Raw genomic sequence first — 18806 nt, forward strand, 5'->3', positions numbered from 1 at the left:
TGACCACTCACAGCAGTATTCTATAATTATAGCTAATCAAAAAATTTGCAGCCATATTGGCAACCTCACCTTTTGCAAAAAAAAAAAGGAAATTAGCCGTTTCCTTTAGTCGTTCACAAGACACATTTTTTGTAAAGAACTATTAAATTGATGAGAAATGTTTCTAAGTATTGTTTGAAATTCCTTCATTTTTCACTATGAAAGCACTCAATAAAGAGAAAATTGTTGCTTTACATGGATGTAGAATAGAAAGTGTGACGGTGTTGCTTTCGAAGGAAAAAGCAGAAATGTGCTGAACCTCACTATAAAACTGAGAATAGGTCATAAAAAGGTACTGGTGTGGATTTCTATAAATGATGTTGTGAATAAAGAATCAGGTCTCAAAGACGTGGGCTGCATTACTACAAACAACAAACTATAAATATATATAATTAAGATTTTTAATTTAAAAAGAGGAAAGAAACACAGACCAAATGATTAATTTAACGCATCACCAGTGCCAATCTCACTTAGCGTGGCTTATTGCAGTGCATTTATCTTTAATAATTGTTCGACCGTGAAACATCCTACCTTATGTCGGCCCCTTACTGTTTTCCACAATAAATGTGCCTTCAACCCCTGAGGGAGAGAAAAATCTATCGCCATCATATTGAAGACAACAGGGAATGAGAGGAAGGGACTGATGGTGCAGCAGTGACAGATTGGCTCGTGGTACGGATCATTAGCAAGAGAAATGAAAAAAGAAAACAGGAGTGTGTCAGCACAGAGGAAGAAAAATAACTCAAGACGTGTTACAAAACAATAACCTCCAGTAAAATTACAAAACAAACAGATAAAATCAAGGGCTGTCGATGACCTGTAGCAATAAAAGAGGTACAAAGTGTAAAGGTCTGCAGCATCAGAGATAACATCCAGGGTTCAACAACCTCCATGCAAAACAGGATATTCCACCACAGCAACTCTGACAGGAGCCATGAATTAGGAGCCAATCTGGAGTTTTTGTTTCTTAAAGCCGCCAATAAAAAGAAAGTAGAACATGTCAAGCATTTGCTCTTGACACTGTTGTGAAGACACAGCGATGGTACATAAACACGATCTGACTGCTTTCATCTAAAACAGAAAAGTCAAAATTAACTACTAATTCATCACTTAACTTTTGATTAGCTAATGCTAATCAAAAGTTAGCATTAGCTACATGCTACCAAAAACATCTGTCGTCATCAAGAAACATGCTGATTAAATTAATGCATGATTTTAAATCTAAATCTACCTGGTGGAGGAGCACAGTGCAGCAGTGGGCCTCAGGCATATGTGGGTGTAGGAACCATACAGAACATCTAAAATCCATGAATATGTGAGACCACATCTAAAATAACTTATAACTGCATAACAAATGCGCCTTGACATGCATGAATACGCACAGCTAAAACCATCTTAGCGCTAACTCAGAGGCTAGCATCTACAGTCTTCCTTACTTCTGCTCTTGTACAGCCAATCAGCAACCAGAAAAATAAATGGCTCTCCGAGATTGGCTGCCTAGCAAACACCAGCCAATAGCATGTGAAGTAGCATTGTGCTAAGGAGTTTCAGCTTCCCAAACTGAGTTTTCTTTTAAATATTTTTACTTTATGAGGAAAAATCAATGAATAAGTGGGTTTTCAGCAAATAATTAATTTTCTGGAGTTACATTCCAGAGACGATATCAGGTGATATATTCTTGTTTTCTTCTTTCCTCTTCTCTGCTTCCAACACTCTTAGATTGTAGCATTTGGGCCAATCCCATCTGTGTCCAGTGTGAGACTCTGTCCACAAGCTAAATATTACATTAGCATGAAAAAACTCAGAACAGTTGGAATAATAGCCACCGCAGTAGAAACAATCCTTTGTGGTAACAATATTGCATACTAGCAATATGCTGCTATACATCTAGACATTTGTAAAGGTTAGAAAGGTTTGCGTCTCCTGAGTGTTGAAGGTTAAACCAAGTGTTGACATGTTAGGTGTGGCAGCAGGCGCTCTGTTTCAATGTTGTCTAGTGATTGCTATGGGAATGACTCGGACACTATTGTGTTTACTCCGAATAATAAAATGATTACTGCTGTACTGTAAGTGTGAGCACATAAAGCTGCTCTTTCAAAGAACCCAAGCAATAAATTATATGTTTAGGAATTTTTCCAGACTTCGTCCTTCTAATGGAGCTGAGGCCCTTTTGTTGTCCCAAAAGGCAAATCAGGTAATAAATTAACTAGGAAAGTGCAAGGGGCAAACAGCGTCAGCAGACACGTACTGGACACACAGCGACACAAACACGACATGTGTGGAGCCAAAATCATCTGTTAGCTTGTGGTCACACGGCTCTGCCCGGCTCGGAGAAATGCTGTCAGACAGACTGGTGTATTTATTAGAGCGGGACTAATCACATCACAACAATAAGCCCCTGCAGACCCAAAGTGCCCGGGCATAAAACACAGGAACGGGGAAGTAAATGTGAACATCCGCAAGCTGCGCACACAGCCGCCGATGGCTCTGAAGGACGCCTGAACATAAATCTGTCTGATTCAAATCTGCTGGTTTTTTGTACACGGCTCTTTACTTCCCTTATCCATCAAGTCGCGCATACAAACACACATCTGTCAGCATTCGTCCTGCATCGAGGAGCGACCTTCAGTTCTCAACAGATTACAGAAGTCAGAAATCTGAGGCTGATCCGACCCGTTTGAGGACAAAATGAAGAACTTCTCCACATTGAAGTGTAATAAAATCTGACTGCTAACAACGAGGGCAAATAATGGAAGATAAGCAGCTCAGGTCAGTTGATTGAAGTCTGCAAAGAACCTGTTCAAAGGTCTGAGTGGAGAAAGAAGATGAACACTTTGGGCCGACTAGCTAACCGAGAATTGTATTAATGCTGCTAGCAGCAAGAGTTCATTTAAAAGTGTTTAGCTAACCTGTTCCATGAGTTTTCTGTCACTTAAAAATGGTACAATTATAACAGTATCTGTTGCCTGTCCTGTACTTTTAGCATTATTTTCAACATACATGTTTGTAGCATTTCCAATACAAACTTTGTCAATATTCCCCTACAGTCGAAAAAACACATTTTCTTATTTGCTGTGTTTCCACTAAATAAGAGATGCTTTTAAAATCACATGTAAATAAGTTTGTTCACGCAACAAGTCAGTGTTTACTGCACACTGAGAAGCTATTTTGGTATTTCCCAGAATCAAAGTGCTGCGCATAATGTTAAGATGTTAAAGTGTTTGTTTACAATGACATCCGGTTCTGCCGGGCCTCAGCTTTCTTCACCAACAGCCAAGGCGTGTCAGCGAGCAGGCTGCCGAACACGTTCACAGGTAAACATGTATCAATTGTTTACTCTGATATTATAAACACCTGTGAAAGTTTTGAGGAGTTAATTCCGATGAAAGGGAGAGAGCAAAGCATGCAATAAGCAGGTAAGATCATGGAGCTTCCTGTAATGACTCCACCTCTCGTTCTGAAGAGCCAGAAACAGAGCAGAGACTTCTGCTTTATCAAAATGGAAAATCTGTTGAAAATTAAAATAAACATTATTGATAATATTGTGGGATCAATACTTCAGATTCAGATTCCCTCTTTGTTTTTGTATTGTAGCTTCTCAACTCTACGTCAAAGAAGATTTTGTTTCAATTTGCTCTCAAATGAGTTTTTTGCACTTTGTTTATTCAGGAAAAACGCACACAAACCATGTTGAAATGTCTAATTCTGTCACAATAAGCAATGAATCAATTTATGGATGAAAACAAGCTAAATAATTTTCTTTTTTTTTATTTATTATTTTTAATTTTCTACCAAAAAACTATATAATAACAGTCTTCAGTCTGGTGCATTGGTCTCTATTCACTCATCTTTTTTAAGACGTTTCTGTTCACAAAGATTTTATAATTCATTTTATTTGTTGTTTCTGTTGTTTTGTGTATTCAGTTTGGATATTTAAAATGTCTTCCGGTGTTAAATGCTCATGAGAACAATGTGTTTTTGCATTGTTATGCCATTGCAATCATATTACTTGAAAATGGTACGAAAACAACATTATCATTTATCGCATTAACTTCCTGGACAATTTATCACCCAGTAAAATGTGTTATCATGACTGGCCTAAATATGTCAATAAAGTATTTGTAGACAAACTAAGATCTGTCCGAGGTTTTAGAAAAATAATTTAAAGGAAAAACCACAAAAACACCTAAAAATCAGACATATTAAACTTAGATTAAAAACAGTGGTGCTATCGGTGCCCTGCATTTACTTGTACTTGATACTGGGCCAATACCAAAACATAGATTATGTCGCACTGCTAATCAACCGATCAAAGTTTTAAAACATGTAGAGATCATAATTCTGCCATAAATTTGTTTTTGTGTCTCTAAAAACAACCCAAAGTAACAAAGGAACATGAAGGAGCGTCCCATTAATAGAAGAGAGAATAAGAATACCGTATCAGTAGATCTCAAACATGGGATAAATTTAGTCACCTTTGGACTTTAGACCAACATAAACCACCACAAGCAGAACGGCCTCTGTCTCACTCACAATGGATTACATTATTCCACTCTTCTCTTTGAATCAATACGTCACCTGGACTCTGTTTTCTGACTAACCTCGTCCTCCAGCACACTTTCCTGGGGTTCCTCGCAGACCCTGGAGGCCAGACTGCAGTAGTCCTGTCTCAGCCTGACGTCATCGCCGAGCCGTCTGCGCAGCAGGAGGGCTGCACAGCACCCACTCAGCCGGCTGAACCCTAGCATCTGCGCATACTGATGAGCTCTCCTACACTTAAAACTTGATGACGGTTTGTCGCCAGGCTGAGATCGGAAGGTTTGATCTCGTTTTCTAGAAAATCCCTCCTATTCTCTTCCCCATTCTTTTTCAACGAGTCCTGCTGTTGTCGTTCCTAAACGTAATTTCCTCTCTCTGTCTCTGCCCTGTTGACACACACAGAAACACTCTCGCCTGTGTGGTATCTCCTTTCACACTCGAAGTCCTTCAGACAATGCATTCCCCACTTCCTCACAGTGAGACTTCCTTTACGAGGAGGCCGCGCCCCCTCAGGTGTGCTGGAACAGACGAGTCTCTCAGTGTGTGAATGTGCCTCTTACCTTTGCTCCCCCCGCCACCCCCCCTCTTAAGACGAGGCGGAGCATGCAAACAAGACACACACCTTTATTGTGTGTGTGTGTGTGTGTGTGTGTGTGTGTGTCTACAAGTTGATAGTAAAGCTAACCCACTTCCTTTTGTGCTATAAATAAAACCGGAGGAACCTGTCCCGCTTGCTCACCTATCCTTGTTTGGACAAGGCTTCATGACCCTAAACTAAACTCTCCAACTTCTGTAGGGTCCGACAGGTCCCGACAAGATCGCCGATTTTTGCCTGGAAAGGCAGCGCTGAGGCAACATGAAACAACAAACACTTTAGTGGCAGCTCGGGCTGATTTAAAGCCTAAAATGTGTATTGCATAAAATATACAAACGTGCACAGGTGTGCCGCGCACACAAACACAGATGTCAAGATGATGGGGATCCTGATGGCGTGCTGCTTTGTTTAAGGGAGCTGGAAATGTCACTGTGATCACAAACTCCTGGCAGCCTCTGTGTGTGTGTGAGTGTGTGTGTAGTCGCTGCTGCTCTGTTGCCTCCGCGCTGTCATCCCACTGCTTACAGTGTCAGATCAGCGCCTCATCAGCCAAGGCAAATTGCAGCCAGTGCCTGCTCCGTGTGTGGATGCTTTCCTCCAGTCGGCAGATAATTCTGTCTCTAATGAGCAGAAACGTGCTGCTTCCGCCGACACCAGCTCTCTTTCTCGCCCTCTTTGTGCCTGCGTGGCGCGTCAGGTCCTTCCTCTCTACAGTCTCTCTGTTTCTATCTGAACCGGCCGCCATTAAATCATCTCAGAATCAGGTCAAAGGCCTCGATTAGCGACTGATAAATCACGCCGCGTTCGGCGATGTGAAAAGACTCCGATAATAGCACATTATCCCCGTCTGGTCTGTCTGAGCCGCGTCCTCGGCCCTGATGGATGCAAAGTTCGAAAGGAAAAGAGAGAGGCCGTCGCCTCCAAGACGTGAAGCAGACTGATCCTGCTTCACAGACATAAACGGGCCGGTTCAATAACTTTAAACAAGTCCTGGTAGCTCCTGGCTGCTGGAAGTGTAGCAGAGACACAGAGAGTAAAACACAACAGACATCTGTCATGTTTAAGTACAAAAGCAGGCCACACAGTTTCCAAATGCAATTCTAATTTTCCCTACAAAGCATTATGAAAGCACAATAAACATTAAGAATCCCCAAAGTCAGAAATGTCCTCGCAATGTCTGGATTTCTAACATTGACCAACATTTAGTCACTACTGGTAGGTACTAACAACTACTTTTAGGATTTGATTAATCGATTATTGTGACGATTAATCAAATAAATACATTCTGGCACATACTGTAGATTTTTCACTTTTTTTATGCAATATTATAAATACTTTAAAAATGCAAATAAACAAAGGAAATTAACAATTGTATTGCCTAAAATGCAATAGCAGCATTTCTTTAGTGTACACTTACAAACACAGTGAAGGGCTGACTTGTTGGTTATATTTTAGACTCAATGATTAATAATTAGACAACAAAAGATGCTTAGTGGGAGTATTTTTACTAAATTTGAACCTGGTGAACCTCAAACTGTGCCACTGGAGGAGTAGAAACATTTTTTATCCCAAATGTAAAATGTATTTATTGTTTGCACAGATTTGGCTTAATTACAACTGTGTTGTTCTTTCAGCAAATTCCCTTTCTTTGAGTCTGAGTACTCCAGGTAATGATTAATCGATTACATAATTAGTTGACGATTATTTTAGTAATTGATTAATCACAATCGGATTAATCGTTTCAGCCTTACTACTGTGAAGTCTGGCAAAACGGCTGCATGAAGGCTGCAGGTCGTTTCTACTGGTTCACTAGTGAGTATTAGCAGCTGTCTGCTGGCAGCAGTGATGCTACCAGTGGTGAAGGTTCTGTAACCTGTGTGTTTCAACCTGAATTACTTTTCTGGTTGATGTTTGAGCAAAACGAACGAGCTGGATGGACATCCGTCTCTGTGTTCGACAACAAGAAACGCCAAGACAGCCGAGAAGGGAGATTTTTATAACACTAGAGAAAAATAAGAGGCGTTCTCCAGACAGCTGTACCAAAGATACTGCTTTCTTCTTCTTGTAAATCAACCCTTTTTATTGCTACCCCGGCAATGCAGCCGTGTGCTTTTCCCGGCAGTGACACCTATCATTTAGACAAAAGACGAGGCACTTTAAGTGCTGGAATAAACGGCTTCAGCGCTGGCGTTGACATCACACCTTCGCTCTTTCTGCCTGAGACGAAGAACATAATGGCTGCTGGAAGACCCTGAAGGCGTCTTCAGCCGTTCAAACTGTGTTCTTCAGAAAAGCGAAGTAGTACAAGAGGTAAACCATATGAATGTGGTCGTTTCCAGCAGAGTAAAGATTAAACAAACACAACATGCTCTGTATTGTTAAGTAATTCTGTAAAAACTTAACCCAACACAATGCATCATCATTATCTGACAGGTTCTCTGACTGCAACCACACAGCCAGAGCTTCAATGCAGTGGTTTAGGCCAAACCATACAGTGGCCTCGAACTTTTGTCACATTACCTGTATTTGTAGTGAAATTATATTATACACAGATCATTAGCGGTCATCAGGCAACTTCTGACAGCAACTGGTTGCACTCAGAGAAAAGGGAGCTAAGACTTTTACACACCACAATTTTCAGTTTTTCATTCATAAAACATGTTTTGAATCATGTATAATTTTCTTTCTACTTTCCAATTTTGCACCACTTTGTGCCTTTCACATAAAATCCCAATGTTTGCGGTAGTAATGTGACTAAAAAATGGATGAGTTCAAGGGACAGGAATGTGTTTGCAAGGCGATGTGTGTATGTATTACGACCCAGTCAAAGTCCAAACACAAATCCAACTCAAAATCTGTAATATTGACATTTATAGATGATGTCAGTCAAAATGTGACTGAGCTTCAGGTATTTTGCAAAGAAAAATGGGAGAAAATCTCAATCACTACATCTGCAGAGCTGGTAAACCGATACTGTAAATCTCTCCGTTGTGTCGGTCGACTGCATAAAACCTCATTAAAATACATTTAAGTTGATAGTTGCAACATGGAAAAACGCGTAAGAATAGTTTAATTATTCCCCTGTTCCTTCATCTTCCTCGTAAGTGAACATGTGTAACTTTGCATTGTTACATTTGAAGCGTCTGCTGTGTGATTCTTCAACCGATACTTAACACGACAGAGCAGATGTTTATTCATGAGCTACATGCAAATGAACAGAAACACATTTTCAGGTGGGTTTTTTCTCCCCCCCAAAAACTAATAAAAAAACCCACACACACAAACACACAGAGACAGCACACACACACACACACACACACACACACACACACACACACACACACACACACACACACACACACACACACACACACACACACACACACACACAGAGACAGCACACCAGGGCTGTAACAGACACAGAACCACTTAACTTTTCCAACCAGGCCGTGTGTTGGACGCACATTGCTGGAATGCCAAATGAGGCGAGCTCCAGAGCAACCAGCTGGGATGGGAAAAACAATGCAGCTCTGTGTTTCTCCCAGCAGATGGCAGGCTGAGGAAGAGATTACGCCGGAGGAAGGTAGGTGGGTTGCACACGAACGTTGCAAAAAATGAAGAGAACCAGGAGAGGAGAAGGTATAAAAACGTGTTGTGTGACAGGAGGGCAAAAAGATGAGCAACTTGGCAATTAGCTTCATATCTGGCAGAGTATTGACTCTCCAGAGCCTTCCCAGCTGTATGCTGGTTTATAAACAGAAGCAACCGGTGGGATTCCCATCTGGACACGCAGATCTCACTTCACTTTAAGGATTTTACAACCTCTATGTGGCTTTTGCTGCATTTACTTCACACAACCTGCAGAACAACAGAGGCGACAAAAGCTAATCAAGGGACACACACGTGGGCATCACCATTGCGGTCGGACCCAGTGGCCGTAACCCCCGCGACCTCTGACCCACATGGTTCCCACAAGGTGGCTACAGCTAGCGCACGTTATTAGCGTTGTTTTTATTTATTTATTTTTCAGATAACGGCTGCTGCTAACTGCAGGCATCTCCCTCCTCCCGCTTTTCCCGACATCTGAAGTTGGAGACGCAAAGGCATGTGGCGTTACCATGGCAACAGCCTGACTTACAGATCAACCTTCAGCTCTGAAACTTAAGGTCAGACGCTGAAAGAAATCGGTGCCCCTTACGACGTGTCTGTTAATCGTGCAGGAACTTAACCGGCTTCCTCCACATGCATGCATGCGTGTGTGTGTGTGTATGTGTGTGTGCACGCGCGTGCGCGCGCACATGTGCGTGCAAGTGTGTGTCCATGTCGCAAGTGTGTGTCCATGTCTGACAACTTTCACTGCATTAAGATGTGAAAAAATGAAGAATCTATATAAATGGGAAAAGAAGAGGAAAAAAAAGCATGTTGCAACAGAATGTTTAAAAAAACGAGCAGGTTGTATCATCTGTCATGCATAAACAAAACGTCTGACCACACACACACACACACACACACAGTGAGAACAAGGCGTGGGAGGACTTTGCACCATGGCGACCACATCCTGTCTCATATACCTCTCTGCGTTTATTAATAGACACACACACACACACACGCGAACACAGTGCAGTGATATGTGCAAAAAGCCAAACTGATGACACCTGGTTGCGCCTAAGATGGACAGAGTCGACCAAACACACACACACACACACACACGCACACACACACACACACGCACACACACGCACACACACACAAACGCATACACTTTTCTTCCAAGTTCCTCGTGTGTGTGTGTTGTTTTATTTAAATTCGGACAGTGTTTGGCTTCTGGCTGCGCGGTTTGCACGCTGGAGGACAGATAATCTGTTGCTGCAGGGGGGCGGAGGGGAGGGGGAAGCATACGGAACAAATCTGGCTCTGATGCTGCATAATCCTCCGACACACACACATATATATACAAACACACATCTCAGCAAGCAAACCCGCAGACAAACAGATAAAGTCTCCGAGCCAGACAGAGATCGTTTGTGGGGGACAAAAAAGAGGTGGAAAGTCTCTCTCTTAATGTGCTGATGCAATTAGCACGTCCTCCCCGATGACTTGCCACGCAAATCACGTCGCCGGTGAATTTCCGCGCTTATGCCCTTAAAATAAAATATAAAACGGTAGAAAGGTGGCTATTAGTATTAGCCTGGGGAAGGAGAAGAAGGGAGGTGGAGACGGGGATGTGATGTGATTGCAGGTGAGGAAGAAGAGGAGGAGTTTAGAGGTGGGAGGAGAGGCAGAAAACTGATGAAATACGGCGAATGTGTGTGTGTGTGTGATGTGTGTGTGTGTTTGTGTGCCATGGCCGGTGATTATCCGCAGATAATCACACCGTGCCATTTAATCTCGACTCCTCACACTCAGGATGCAGAATGAGGTGGATATGGATTCGTACTTGAGGATATGTGAGAACAATCTGCTCTCCAAAATATATACGAGGGACTATGCAATAATTTAAGTAAAACATGGTTAAAACTCTTATACAAAAAAATTAGAGGTGCACTGATTGCAGTTTTCTGGCTGATCGCTGATTACCAATTTTTAAAACTCTCCACCTGCCAATTCCGAATTTGAACAAAATATTGAAATGTTGCCAAATAGCAAGAAAGTTGCTGAGTTAGTGACACTGAGGTGACTATTGTTAGCTGCAAACCTGCAGACATGACCTGCTGGTCATGTCTGCATGTCTGCAACTCTCTCACTGCAGAGCAAAGGCGGACAGCGGCTGAATTTTAGACCTTTGCTGAGGTTAATACGATCGGTTTATAAGATTGGCTTCACGTTTAAATATCCCAAAATTAAGAAAATCTGGGCCGATTTATTGATTCTTGTTTTCTTGACTACCTCTGCCTCAGTAAACAAAAATCTATCTTTTTAGATTTTATTTATTAGGTTTATGACTGAGCTCATTTTACAAGCCTACAATTGAGGTGTGTTTTAATTGAATTATAGATAAAGCTGTATTTTTTCTCTTCAATGTGTATTTATGTGTGAAAAAGTCATGTTTGATCTCAGATTTCAGGCTCCAGCACATAAAAACGTAACTTATTGCTCCACACTTTAGACATGAGAAGGTTTCCAGTTTTAAAAATCTGGAAAGCACTAATACCTTCTCTTTCACTCCTTTTAATGACAAGCTGCAAGAGTCAGCTGGGGGTTTCTCATCCAGCTGAGGTGGGAAGGTGTAAAATCATGTTGTGTAATAACTACAATGGGGAATTACTCAGATTTTATTTCATTCAAAAATCAAAGACGATCTCTACCAGTGCAGTTCACTGTTTAAGACAAGTATGTCCTGAAACGCAGGTTATCAATAATTATTTTTTAAAAACTACAGTATCTACCATTAAAAGAAACAGTAACCTGGGGGAGGCGACACGATGAATCCACCAGCCACACTGATTTTTTCAAACACTGAAGTTAATGGCAACATTTGTTACATTCTCAGCTGGTGTGGTTTGTTTCCACACTGCACTGTCAAAGGAGCCAGACCCTTTGAGCAACCTGTTCCCCTCCTCGCCTGTGGAGGCGCTGCACTAAGAACTACAGAAGTAAACAACATGAAAACTGCAGAAGAAGACACTGAACGCAACTTCCTCCTAAGCAAAAATATAAACAAAGATGGAGTACCGTCAGATTTTAGCGGTTGTAGGATTTCTCCTTTTTATTTTGTAAAACGCCACGAGCCATTTCTCTCGCTGGCGCTAAACTCTTACGTTTGTTTTGATTTTATTTACCCAGAATGCCATGCACTGTAGTCTGCTTCCTGGGTTTGCAGGCGGACCACAGTTTCCTTCTTTTGGTCCGCGTCAGAGTCCGGTTACACATTCACAGCTACTAATCAGTATTACAGTGATGTTTCGTTTAACGCAGCGGAAGCGGTAAATACACTGTATATCTTTTTTTGTTGTTTTAAATTATTGTTTAATCACACAAAGCCATCAAACTATGAAATTCTGTTCTATTGTCAGCCCATATGTCCTCCACCCTAAATAAAACAGACTTTTAGTATTGATGCGTGATCTTATCAAGTTAGCATCACACAAGTTTCAGTCCAGAATTACAACAAAGCTACTCGCTAGTAGCATTTGCCGTGTAATGGAGATTTTGGTATAGTTTTGGCATTAAAAATCTATTTCTGATCTGGCAGAGGTTTTCATAGAGGCGATGTAGCTGAGGGGGGAACTATTCAAATCCATCTGACTCATTGTTGCTGATCCAACCAATCTGCCTCCAAATATTACACACACTTGTGATTCAGACGTTCGTGAGTCAGGCAAAGAAGGAAAGTTAATCCCAGCGCAAACATAACAAAAACAAGCAGGGAGGAGATGATTATTGTTTATAAAAAGCCCTGAAAAAACCTCAAAACAATGCATGATTAATGCTGCCTAAGTGTGAGTTTAAAAAAAAGGATAAACTGTGTAAAGTGGGCACCAGTGATGTTATGAAACAGAAAGATTTCCTACAAAATTACTTTCTAGCCTGTTACTACATTACACAATTAATCGCGATTAATCGATTGATGATATAATTGGCGACTAGTTTAGTAATTGGTTAACTGGAGAACACAGATTAAAAAAGGACATTTTCTGTAACATCATCATACTCAGAGCAGTAATTAAGTCAAAACTGTACAAAAATATATGCAATTTGAAACCTTCATTGTCTGTACATTATTGTGCCATAGTTTTAGCTCAACTTGGTTTAAATTCTGTAAAAACATATGATAAAATAAATAAATACATTTATTAAGCGCCTTTTGTTACGCTGTACTGATGTTCAGCCAAGCAGAAAAGGCCAAGTTTTTCATGTTGATGTTAGAAGTAGCAAAGTATCAAACAAATGTGCTATGTTATCTCATTTAAGGAAATAAAATGCTTATTTTCTAATTTAAAGAAAAAGGAATTGAATCATTTACATCTTTTAATGTATTTCAATTGTATTATGAAAAGAATTAAGTGGCTAAATGAAATTTGAAAGAATGCACAGTTTCTTTACTCAATTAATTGTCAGAATGACAAAATAATCATTAATTGCAGCCCTACTTTAGGTTACTTTTGACTGAGTTTGTCATTTCAAAAACGTTTTCTTCTCTGCTCAGTTAAACTTTGATAGAGCGGTTCTGATGACGACCTCCTCTGAGGGCGCGGCGGTCCTTCGCTCTTCACCGACTCGGTCCAAACCAAACTCAGAGTCATGGCAGCTGTGCTTCTGCCGGATAAACAGAGGCGGTAAAAAGTGACCGGCTGGAAAAAGAAACGCTTGGGGCCCGCCGGTTTGTGCAGCTCTGATTCCTGCGCGCTGCTAAATGTGACAGAAGAGCTGGGAGCCTCTGGACTGGTTCTGTGACTAAATACAAGGGCAAAGTCACTCCGGATCAAGTCAGATAGCACGAGTTGGGGATTTGTCTTGTCGCTGCGGCATCCTCCACAGACCCTGCAGATGGTGGGGATTCACCAGGGTTCAGGAAGTTAAAACAGATCTAGTTTTTCTTTTTTCCTGTTTTTCTGGGCAGCCCCTAAGTTTCACTAAAGTCATTTCAAATTCAGCCTGACCCATCTCATTCAAACTTTGTTTTCAGTGACTTGAATTGCAATGAAACCTTATATTTCTTAGAAACTACACAAATAACTGGTTGAAATCTTTACATTTTGCTAAGTACTTTTAACTCACAAACTTTTAATAAGTTCTGTTATCAAAAAGCAAAGCAGCTTTATTGGCTTGTTGACACTGCAATGCAATTATACAAATGAGTTCTTCTGCTGATATAAAGTGCTGAAATTTCTCAGTTCTATGTGCTTTTATTCAGTATCCATGAACAAAAATCTAACGTTGACCTATTAGAAATACAAATGAAATCTATTTAAACGGCAGCTGTTCAAATAGCACAAAAGCACAAAATCAAGGTGACAGGAAGTAATGTAATTTTCCAGGTTGCCGTACAGCTTCAGTTTACTGCAGCATTCACTTTCTGGGTCAACAAAGTGTAGCCTTTAGCACTGTTCGGTTTACAAAGCCAACAGAACAATATTATTTTTCAGGATTGCTCAAGTTTCACTACAGTAAATTTCCCAACAGTAGTGAAATGAGACACCCTACCACAGCTCCGGCACAGCAGAGAGTATCTGTGACTTCACAGTTCTGTCAATGAGCAGCAATCCATCATCCGGCCTCAGTTTTCAACTTGTACCGTTTTTATACCGCTATGTTTTGATTTACTTTAAACACAAAATCTCACCAAGTATTTTTGGTCTTTTTTTCTAGTGCAAATACTGGAAATAATAAACTTACAAGTAACTTTTCAGCAAGATATAACTATTAGTTGTAAGTGAGTGACCCATTAAAACTGATTTTATAAAAAGTACTAGTTCCACTGGCAGATCATTTATAACAAGACATTTTCTCCATGTTTTAAGTGAAATAATCTTCCAGTAGAACTAAAATTTAAAAAAGAAATAAAAATGAAAGAACTATTTACCTAAAGGAATTGTCTATATATTGCTGAAAAGCTACTTTTAAGCCTTATTTCAAAAGAATTAAGATATTTGCACTAGAAACTAGGCCAAACTTACTTGGTAAGATTTTCTAAGACAATATTTCTTGTGCAAGCACATTAAATTAAAATCCCCAAATATAGCATTTGTTATCAAGATACATTATTTCCCTCTGTAATAATGTGACACCACTAGCAGAACAAGTCAGCGTCGGGCCGGGGCGCAGGGCCAATTACCGGGCCCCTAAGGAATCATCGGGCCCCTTACGTGGGGTGAAACTGAAACTGTTGAGCGGGGGGTATTTAACATTAAATACACCCTTCTCAACAGGCGAGGGCACACTTTCTCTGTCTATAATCACATATTTCAATGACTTGAAACTAGGGCTGTTGTAAACGAATATTTTAGTAATCGAGTAATCTATCGATTATTCTTACGATTAATCGAGTAATCGGATAAAAAAAAAAATATAAAATGAAATATTGGTAAATCTGGCATAATACCGATGTTACTATCAGATATCAATATCAGTCCAATTTTTCATATTTGAGCATCCCTAACAGTTGCTTTTTTGTAGTTTAGAAAACTAACCTGTAACAATAATAGCTCACTTTCTAAGTTAACCAGAAGAAAAGTTATAGAAAAATCTGAAATTATATTGAATTTAATAACAAAGAGGCAGGCTCACAAATGTGCTTATAAAAAATGTCTACAATCCAGCTTTTAGTTTATGTATTCATCTTCAGTGAGTTTAATAGATTAATTAAACTCACCTTGCCACCTAACCTGTCACGCTTTGGTTTTGAAAATACGGGAAATGGCGCCTGGAGTGGGAGGAGAGGGCGAATGAACGAACGTAAGATGGGGTGGAGGGGAGGAAATAGACCAGTGGACTGACGAACCGTTAGACCGGGGGACGAACACGGGGGGAAGCAATACGGGATATTTACGACACCTTCACTGGTCACACTCAGAAACTCATCTACCAGCCATGTACGATGCGCTCCGCCACCCGTTTCTTCAGACCGGGATATGAAATTTATTGTGCGGTTCGTCGGTAAAGCTACATTTACACGGTAAGCATCAGCTACTCAGCCGCCCGCCCTGTTCAGGCTATCCGCTCACCTCAGCGCTCTTCCCGCCGTTCGCTTTCAACCAGCAGCCCCGGAGGAGAAATGCTGCCGTACTCCAGGCATTCCCCCAGTCATTTTAAGGATGCTTATTGGTTCCCCAAAAACGATAAAAAGTCGGGCATTATCATCAATCAATAAAATCCTCACGGGCCAATCTTGAAGATTGAACTTTATGCCGCTGAGACTTAGCTTTTGTCAACAACTCAGAGGCGGAAGTGAGAGCTCCGCGCAACGCAAATGAAGTCCCGGCCGGAACAAGGTGCGCTAACTAATAAAACATAGATTAACGAAGCTTCGAGGCAGGTAAATTTTCCTCGAGGAATTTTAGTAATCGAGGTACTCGAATCATTCGAGGAATCGTTTCAGCCCTACTTGAAACCATTCCTCCCTCCCTGGCACCTCCAGGCCGGTTTGAGGGGCAGCAGCCCCCCCAGCCCTCCCTATAGCTCCGCGCCTGTGTGACACCATAATATACCAATACCAATCCTAAACTCTCCTTGCTCTAATATCATGGGCATTTTTTAAATTGGTCTCCTAGCAACCAGCAAAGCCAACAGCGGTCACAGTTTTTCTCCCTAAGCTTGACCAGACCCTTTCACACTAAACAAACTCTTTTTTATGAGGTCTCATTAGTGTGTGGCTCTAAATCATAGTGATGTATATTAAATAAGTCGTCTTACAACCCATCTGTTTAGCAGAACCTCCGGGGAAGAGGTGTAGGGGAAATTATGCCACAGAGTTAGCTATAGCCAAACAAAATACCAAAATAGCTGTCTTGATATCCTAGATAAAGTTTATTTAACAAGATTTCAACTATAACAAAATATTAGATGAAAGGGTTTTACTCAAGCTGTCTTTAAGCAAACTATTTAAAAAAAAACAGAGGCAGAACTGCTATTTTTTCCGGCTACAGAAAGCCTTGCTAGCATTGGCTAACAATAGCTAGTTAACATGGTCTGTTAGCGGTGGTTCTCATGACGAAAAAGGGGATTTGGGATTTGATATGCTTTCAATATACACTGTACGGTCAATTCAAGAGTCTGTGATGTGTGGGGAAATAAAACTTTAAACATTTTCAGTGCTTAAACACTGAAATTGACCGCTACCAGAGTCTAAACATCAAACTCTGGTAGCGGTCAAATTCCCCTGTTGACAGCAAAAAAGGAATAAAAGCAAATAAACGTCATACTAGTTAGAACCTCTTCATGTGTTCATACCAATAAACAGATTTTAACTAAAAATAATTATTAAAATAGCTCCAAGCATTTGAAAACAACATTTTACTGATATCAAGTGGCTGCTGTATAGCATATTATCATTATTTCGGTGCAGTAAACGGTACAAGATCACTTCTTTCAAAGGTCTTAAGGCCAGTCAGAGCCTATTTGCATTACAAGTTTAAAGCAAATCTACTTTTTTCCCATTACTTCCTAACTCCTCTCTCCCAAGCTTTACTTTTTTCTCTGCTACCTCTCACTCCACCATTAACTCTAATTCTTTCCTTAGATCAATACTTCCTTCCATCTCATTCTCCTCTTTCCTGGCTTTCTCTTCGCTGCCCAGATCGATTCCTCCTGCTCTGCTCCTCCTTTTTTCACTTTGATTTCATTTCTATACCTCCTCCAACTCCCCTTCTTGCCATTTGTTCCACCTTTACACGCAATTCTTGGAGGAACGCAACTCGTCTTTCAGCCAATCACCCTGCAGTACATCTTGATTGGTACAACCCTATTGTCAGTATTTTCAGATGTTTTGTCTTGGCTGCTATTTCCCCCTTTCTGTCAGCAACATGACAAAAAAAGTCTTCTTGAATTCATCTTATAGACTGACATTTGTTAACTCTGAAAACATTTACATTCAAGTCTAACTCTACCTCAGATTTAAAATTATTTCAAATGATCCGTCTTTAACTAAAAATGTGAAAGAACATTTTAAAATATAATCTATTGCTTAATAATAGCCATATGCCTAATGAGGTAGCAGTATTAGCATTAGCTAGCAGCATGACAAAGCAATAGAAACCGTTTCCTAGGTGAAAAGAGAGAAGTATCAGTAACATTAAATTGGTCCAAATGACTCATGTTTTACGGTTCCCACATGTTCTATTTTTCAAAGAGAACATAAAAATGGTTGTAGTGATGGTGAAGTGAAGTCACATGAGGCATGCTAGGTAATACAACACAATAAATCGACTTGTTTAAAGTTATCCTAATCTGGAAAAAACATCTCTACCTTCTCTGCTTTATATTCTCGCACTTTGCAAATAACCCAAGCTTTGCAAACCTGTTAGAGGAAAAGGGCATTGCGACCTTTATGTTTTCACACTAACAGACTCAAATGGGGCCACCGATACGTCTCCATTATGTACCTTATGCGCTCTGGAGGTTTTTGTGAGGTTGAAAAGATGAAAAGCTATTAAGAAAGGAAGATGAAGCGAGATGAGGTGACCGTTGGCCCGACTTGTAATGTGATGGATGGAGAGAACCTCTACATGTCTAGACTGTAACCTGCTTTGTCACCGTGGTCACTCTTTGTCCACTAAAATTCATCCCGCACAGTCTGGTGGTCTGAACGGCTTGACCTAGACGGTGGCAGGCGCCATGAGCCGTCTCAGCTTCGTACCGTGGGTGTGAAACTGCAGTTTGGTTTCACTTTGACAGACTTTTAAACTTTTGAAGAAGCTTAGATTCTAAAACCAGTCCGATTTATTCACTTAAGAAGGAGATTTTAGTGGAAAGCCTTAAGATTTAATAAATGGTCTTTACATCCACTATTGAACATTCTCATGGAGAAACCTTACAGACTGAAGCGCATGTTTGTCACATATGCTCTCAGTTGGGTTGTGGTTGCTACAAAATACATCTCGTACTTTCCAATGATGTTATAACTTATTGTTATATATGCAAATGCTTGTTGTGGTTTCTTGGTTTTGTTTTCTCTCTGCAGGTTTAGAAGCAGACT

General features: G+C 40.6%; 1 protein-coding gene across 3 annotated transcripts in view; it reads right to left on the reverse strand.

Moving 5' to 3' along the window:
- LOC106926941 (diacylglycerol kinase delta) overlaps nucleotides 1-18806 on the reverse strand; it is a 75607-nt gene that overhangs the window by 28065 nt on the left and 28736 nt on the right. Inside the window, exon 1 of one of the 3 annotated variants that reach the window (XM_015002157.2) lies at nucleotides 4641-5175. The exons of the other annotated variants lie outside the window; for them this stretch is intronic. Coding sequence (XP_014857643.2) covers nucleotides 4641-4787 — 147 coding nt within the window. The 5' untranslated portion in view covers nucleotides 4788-5175. Of the gene's footprint in view, nucleotides 1-4640; nucleotides 5176-18806 lie in introns of those variants that run through there. 3 annotated transcript variants of the gene reach the window in all.

The sequence above is a fragment of the Poecilia mexicana genome, unplaced genomic scaffold (genome assembly GCF_051168715.1).
Source record: "Poecilia mexicana isolate PSO_F unplaced genomic scaffold, ASM5116871v1 scaffold_18, whole genome shotgun sequence".
Lineage (NCBI taxonomy): Eukaryota > Metazoa > Chordata > Actinopteri > Cyprinodontiformes > Poeciliidae > Poecilia > Poecilia mexicana.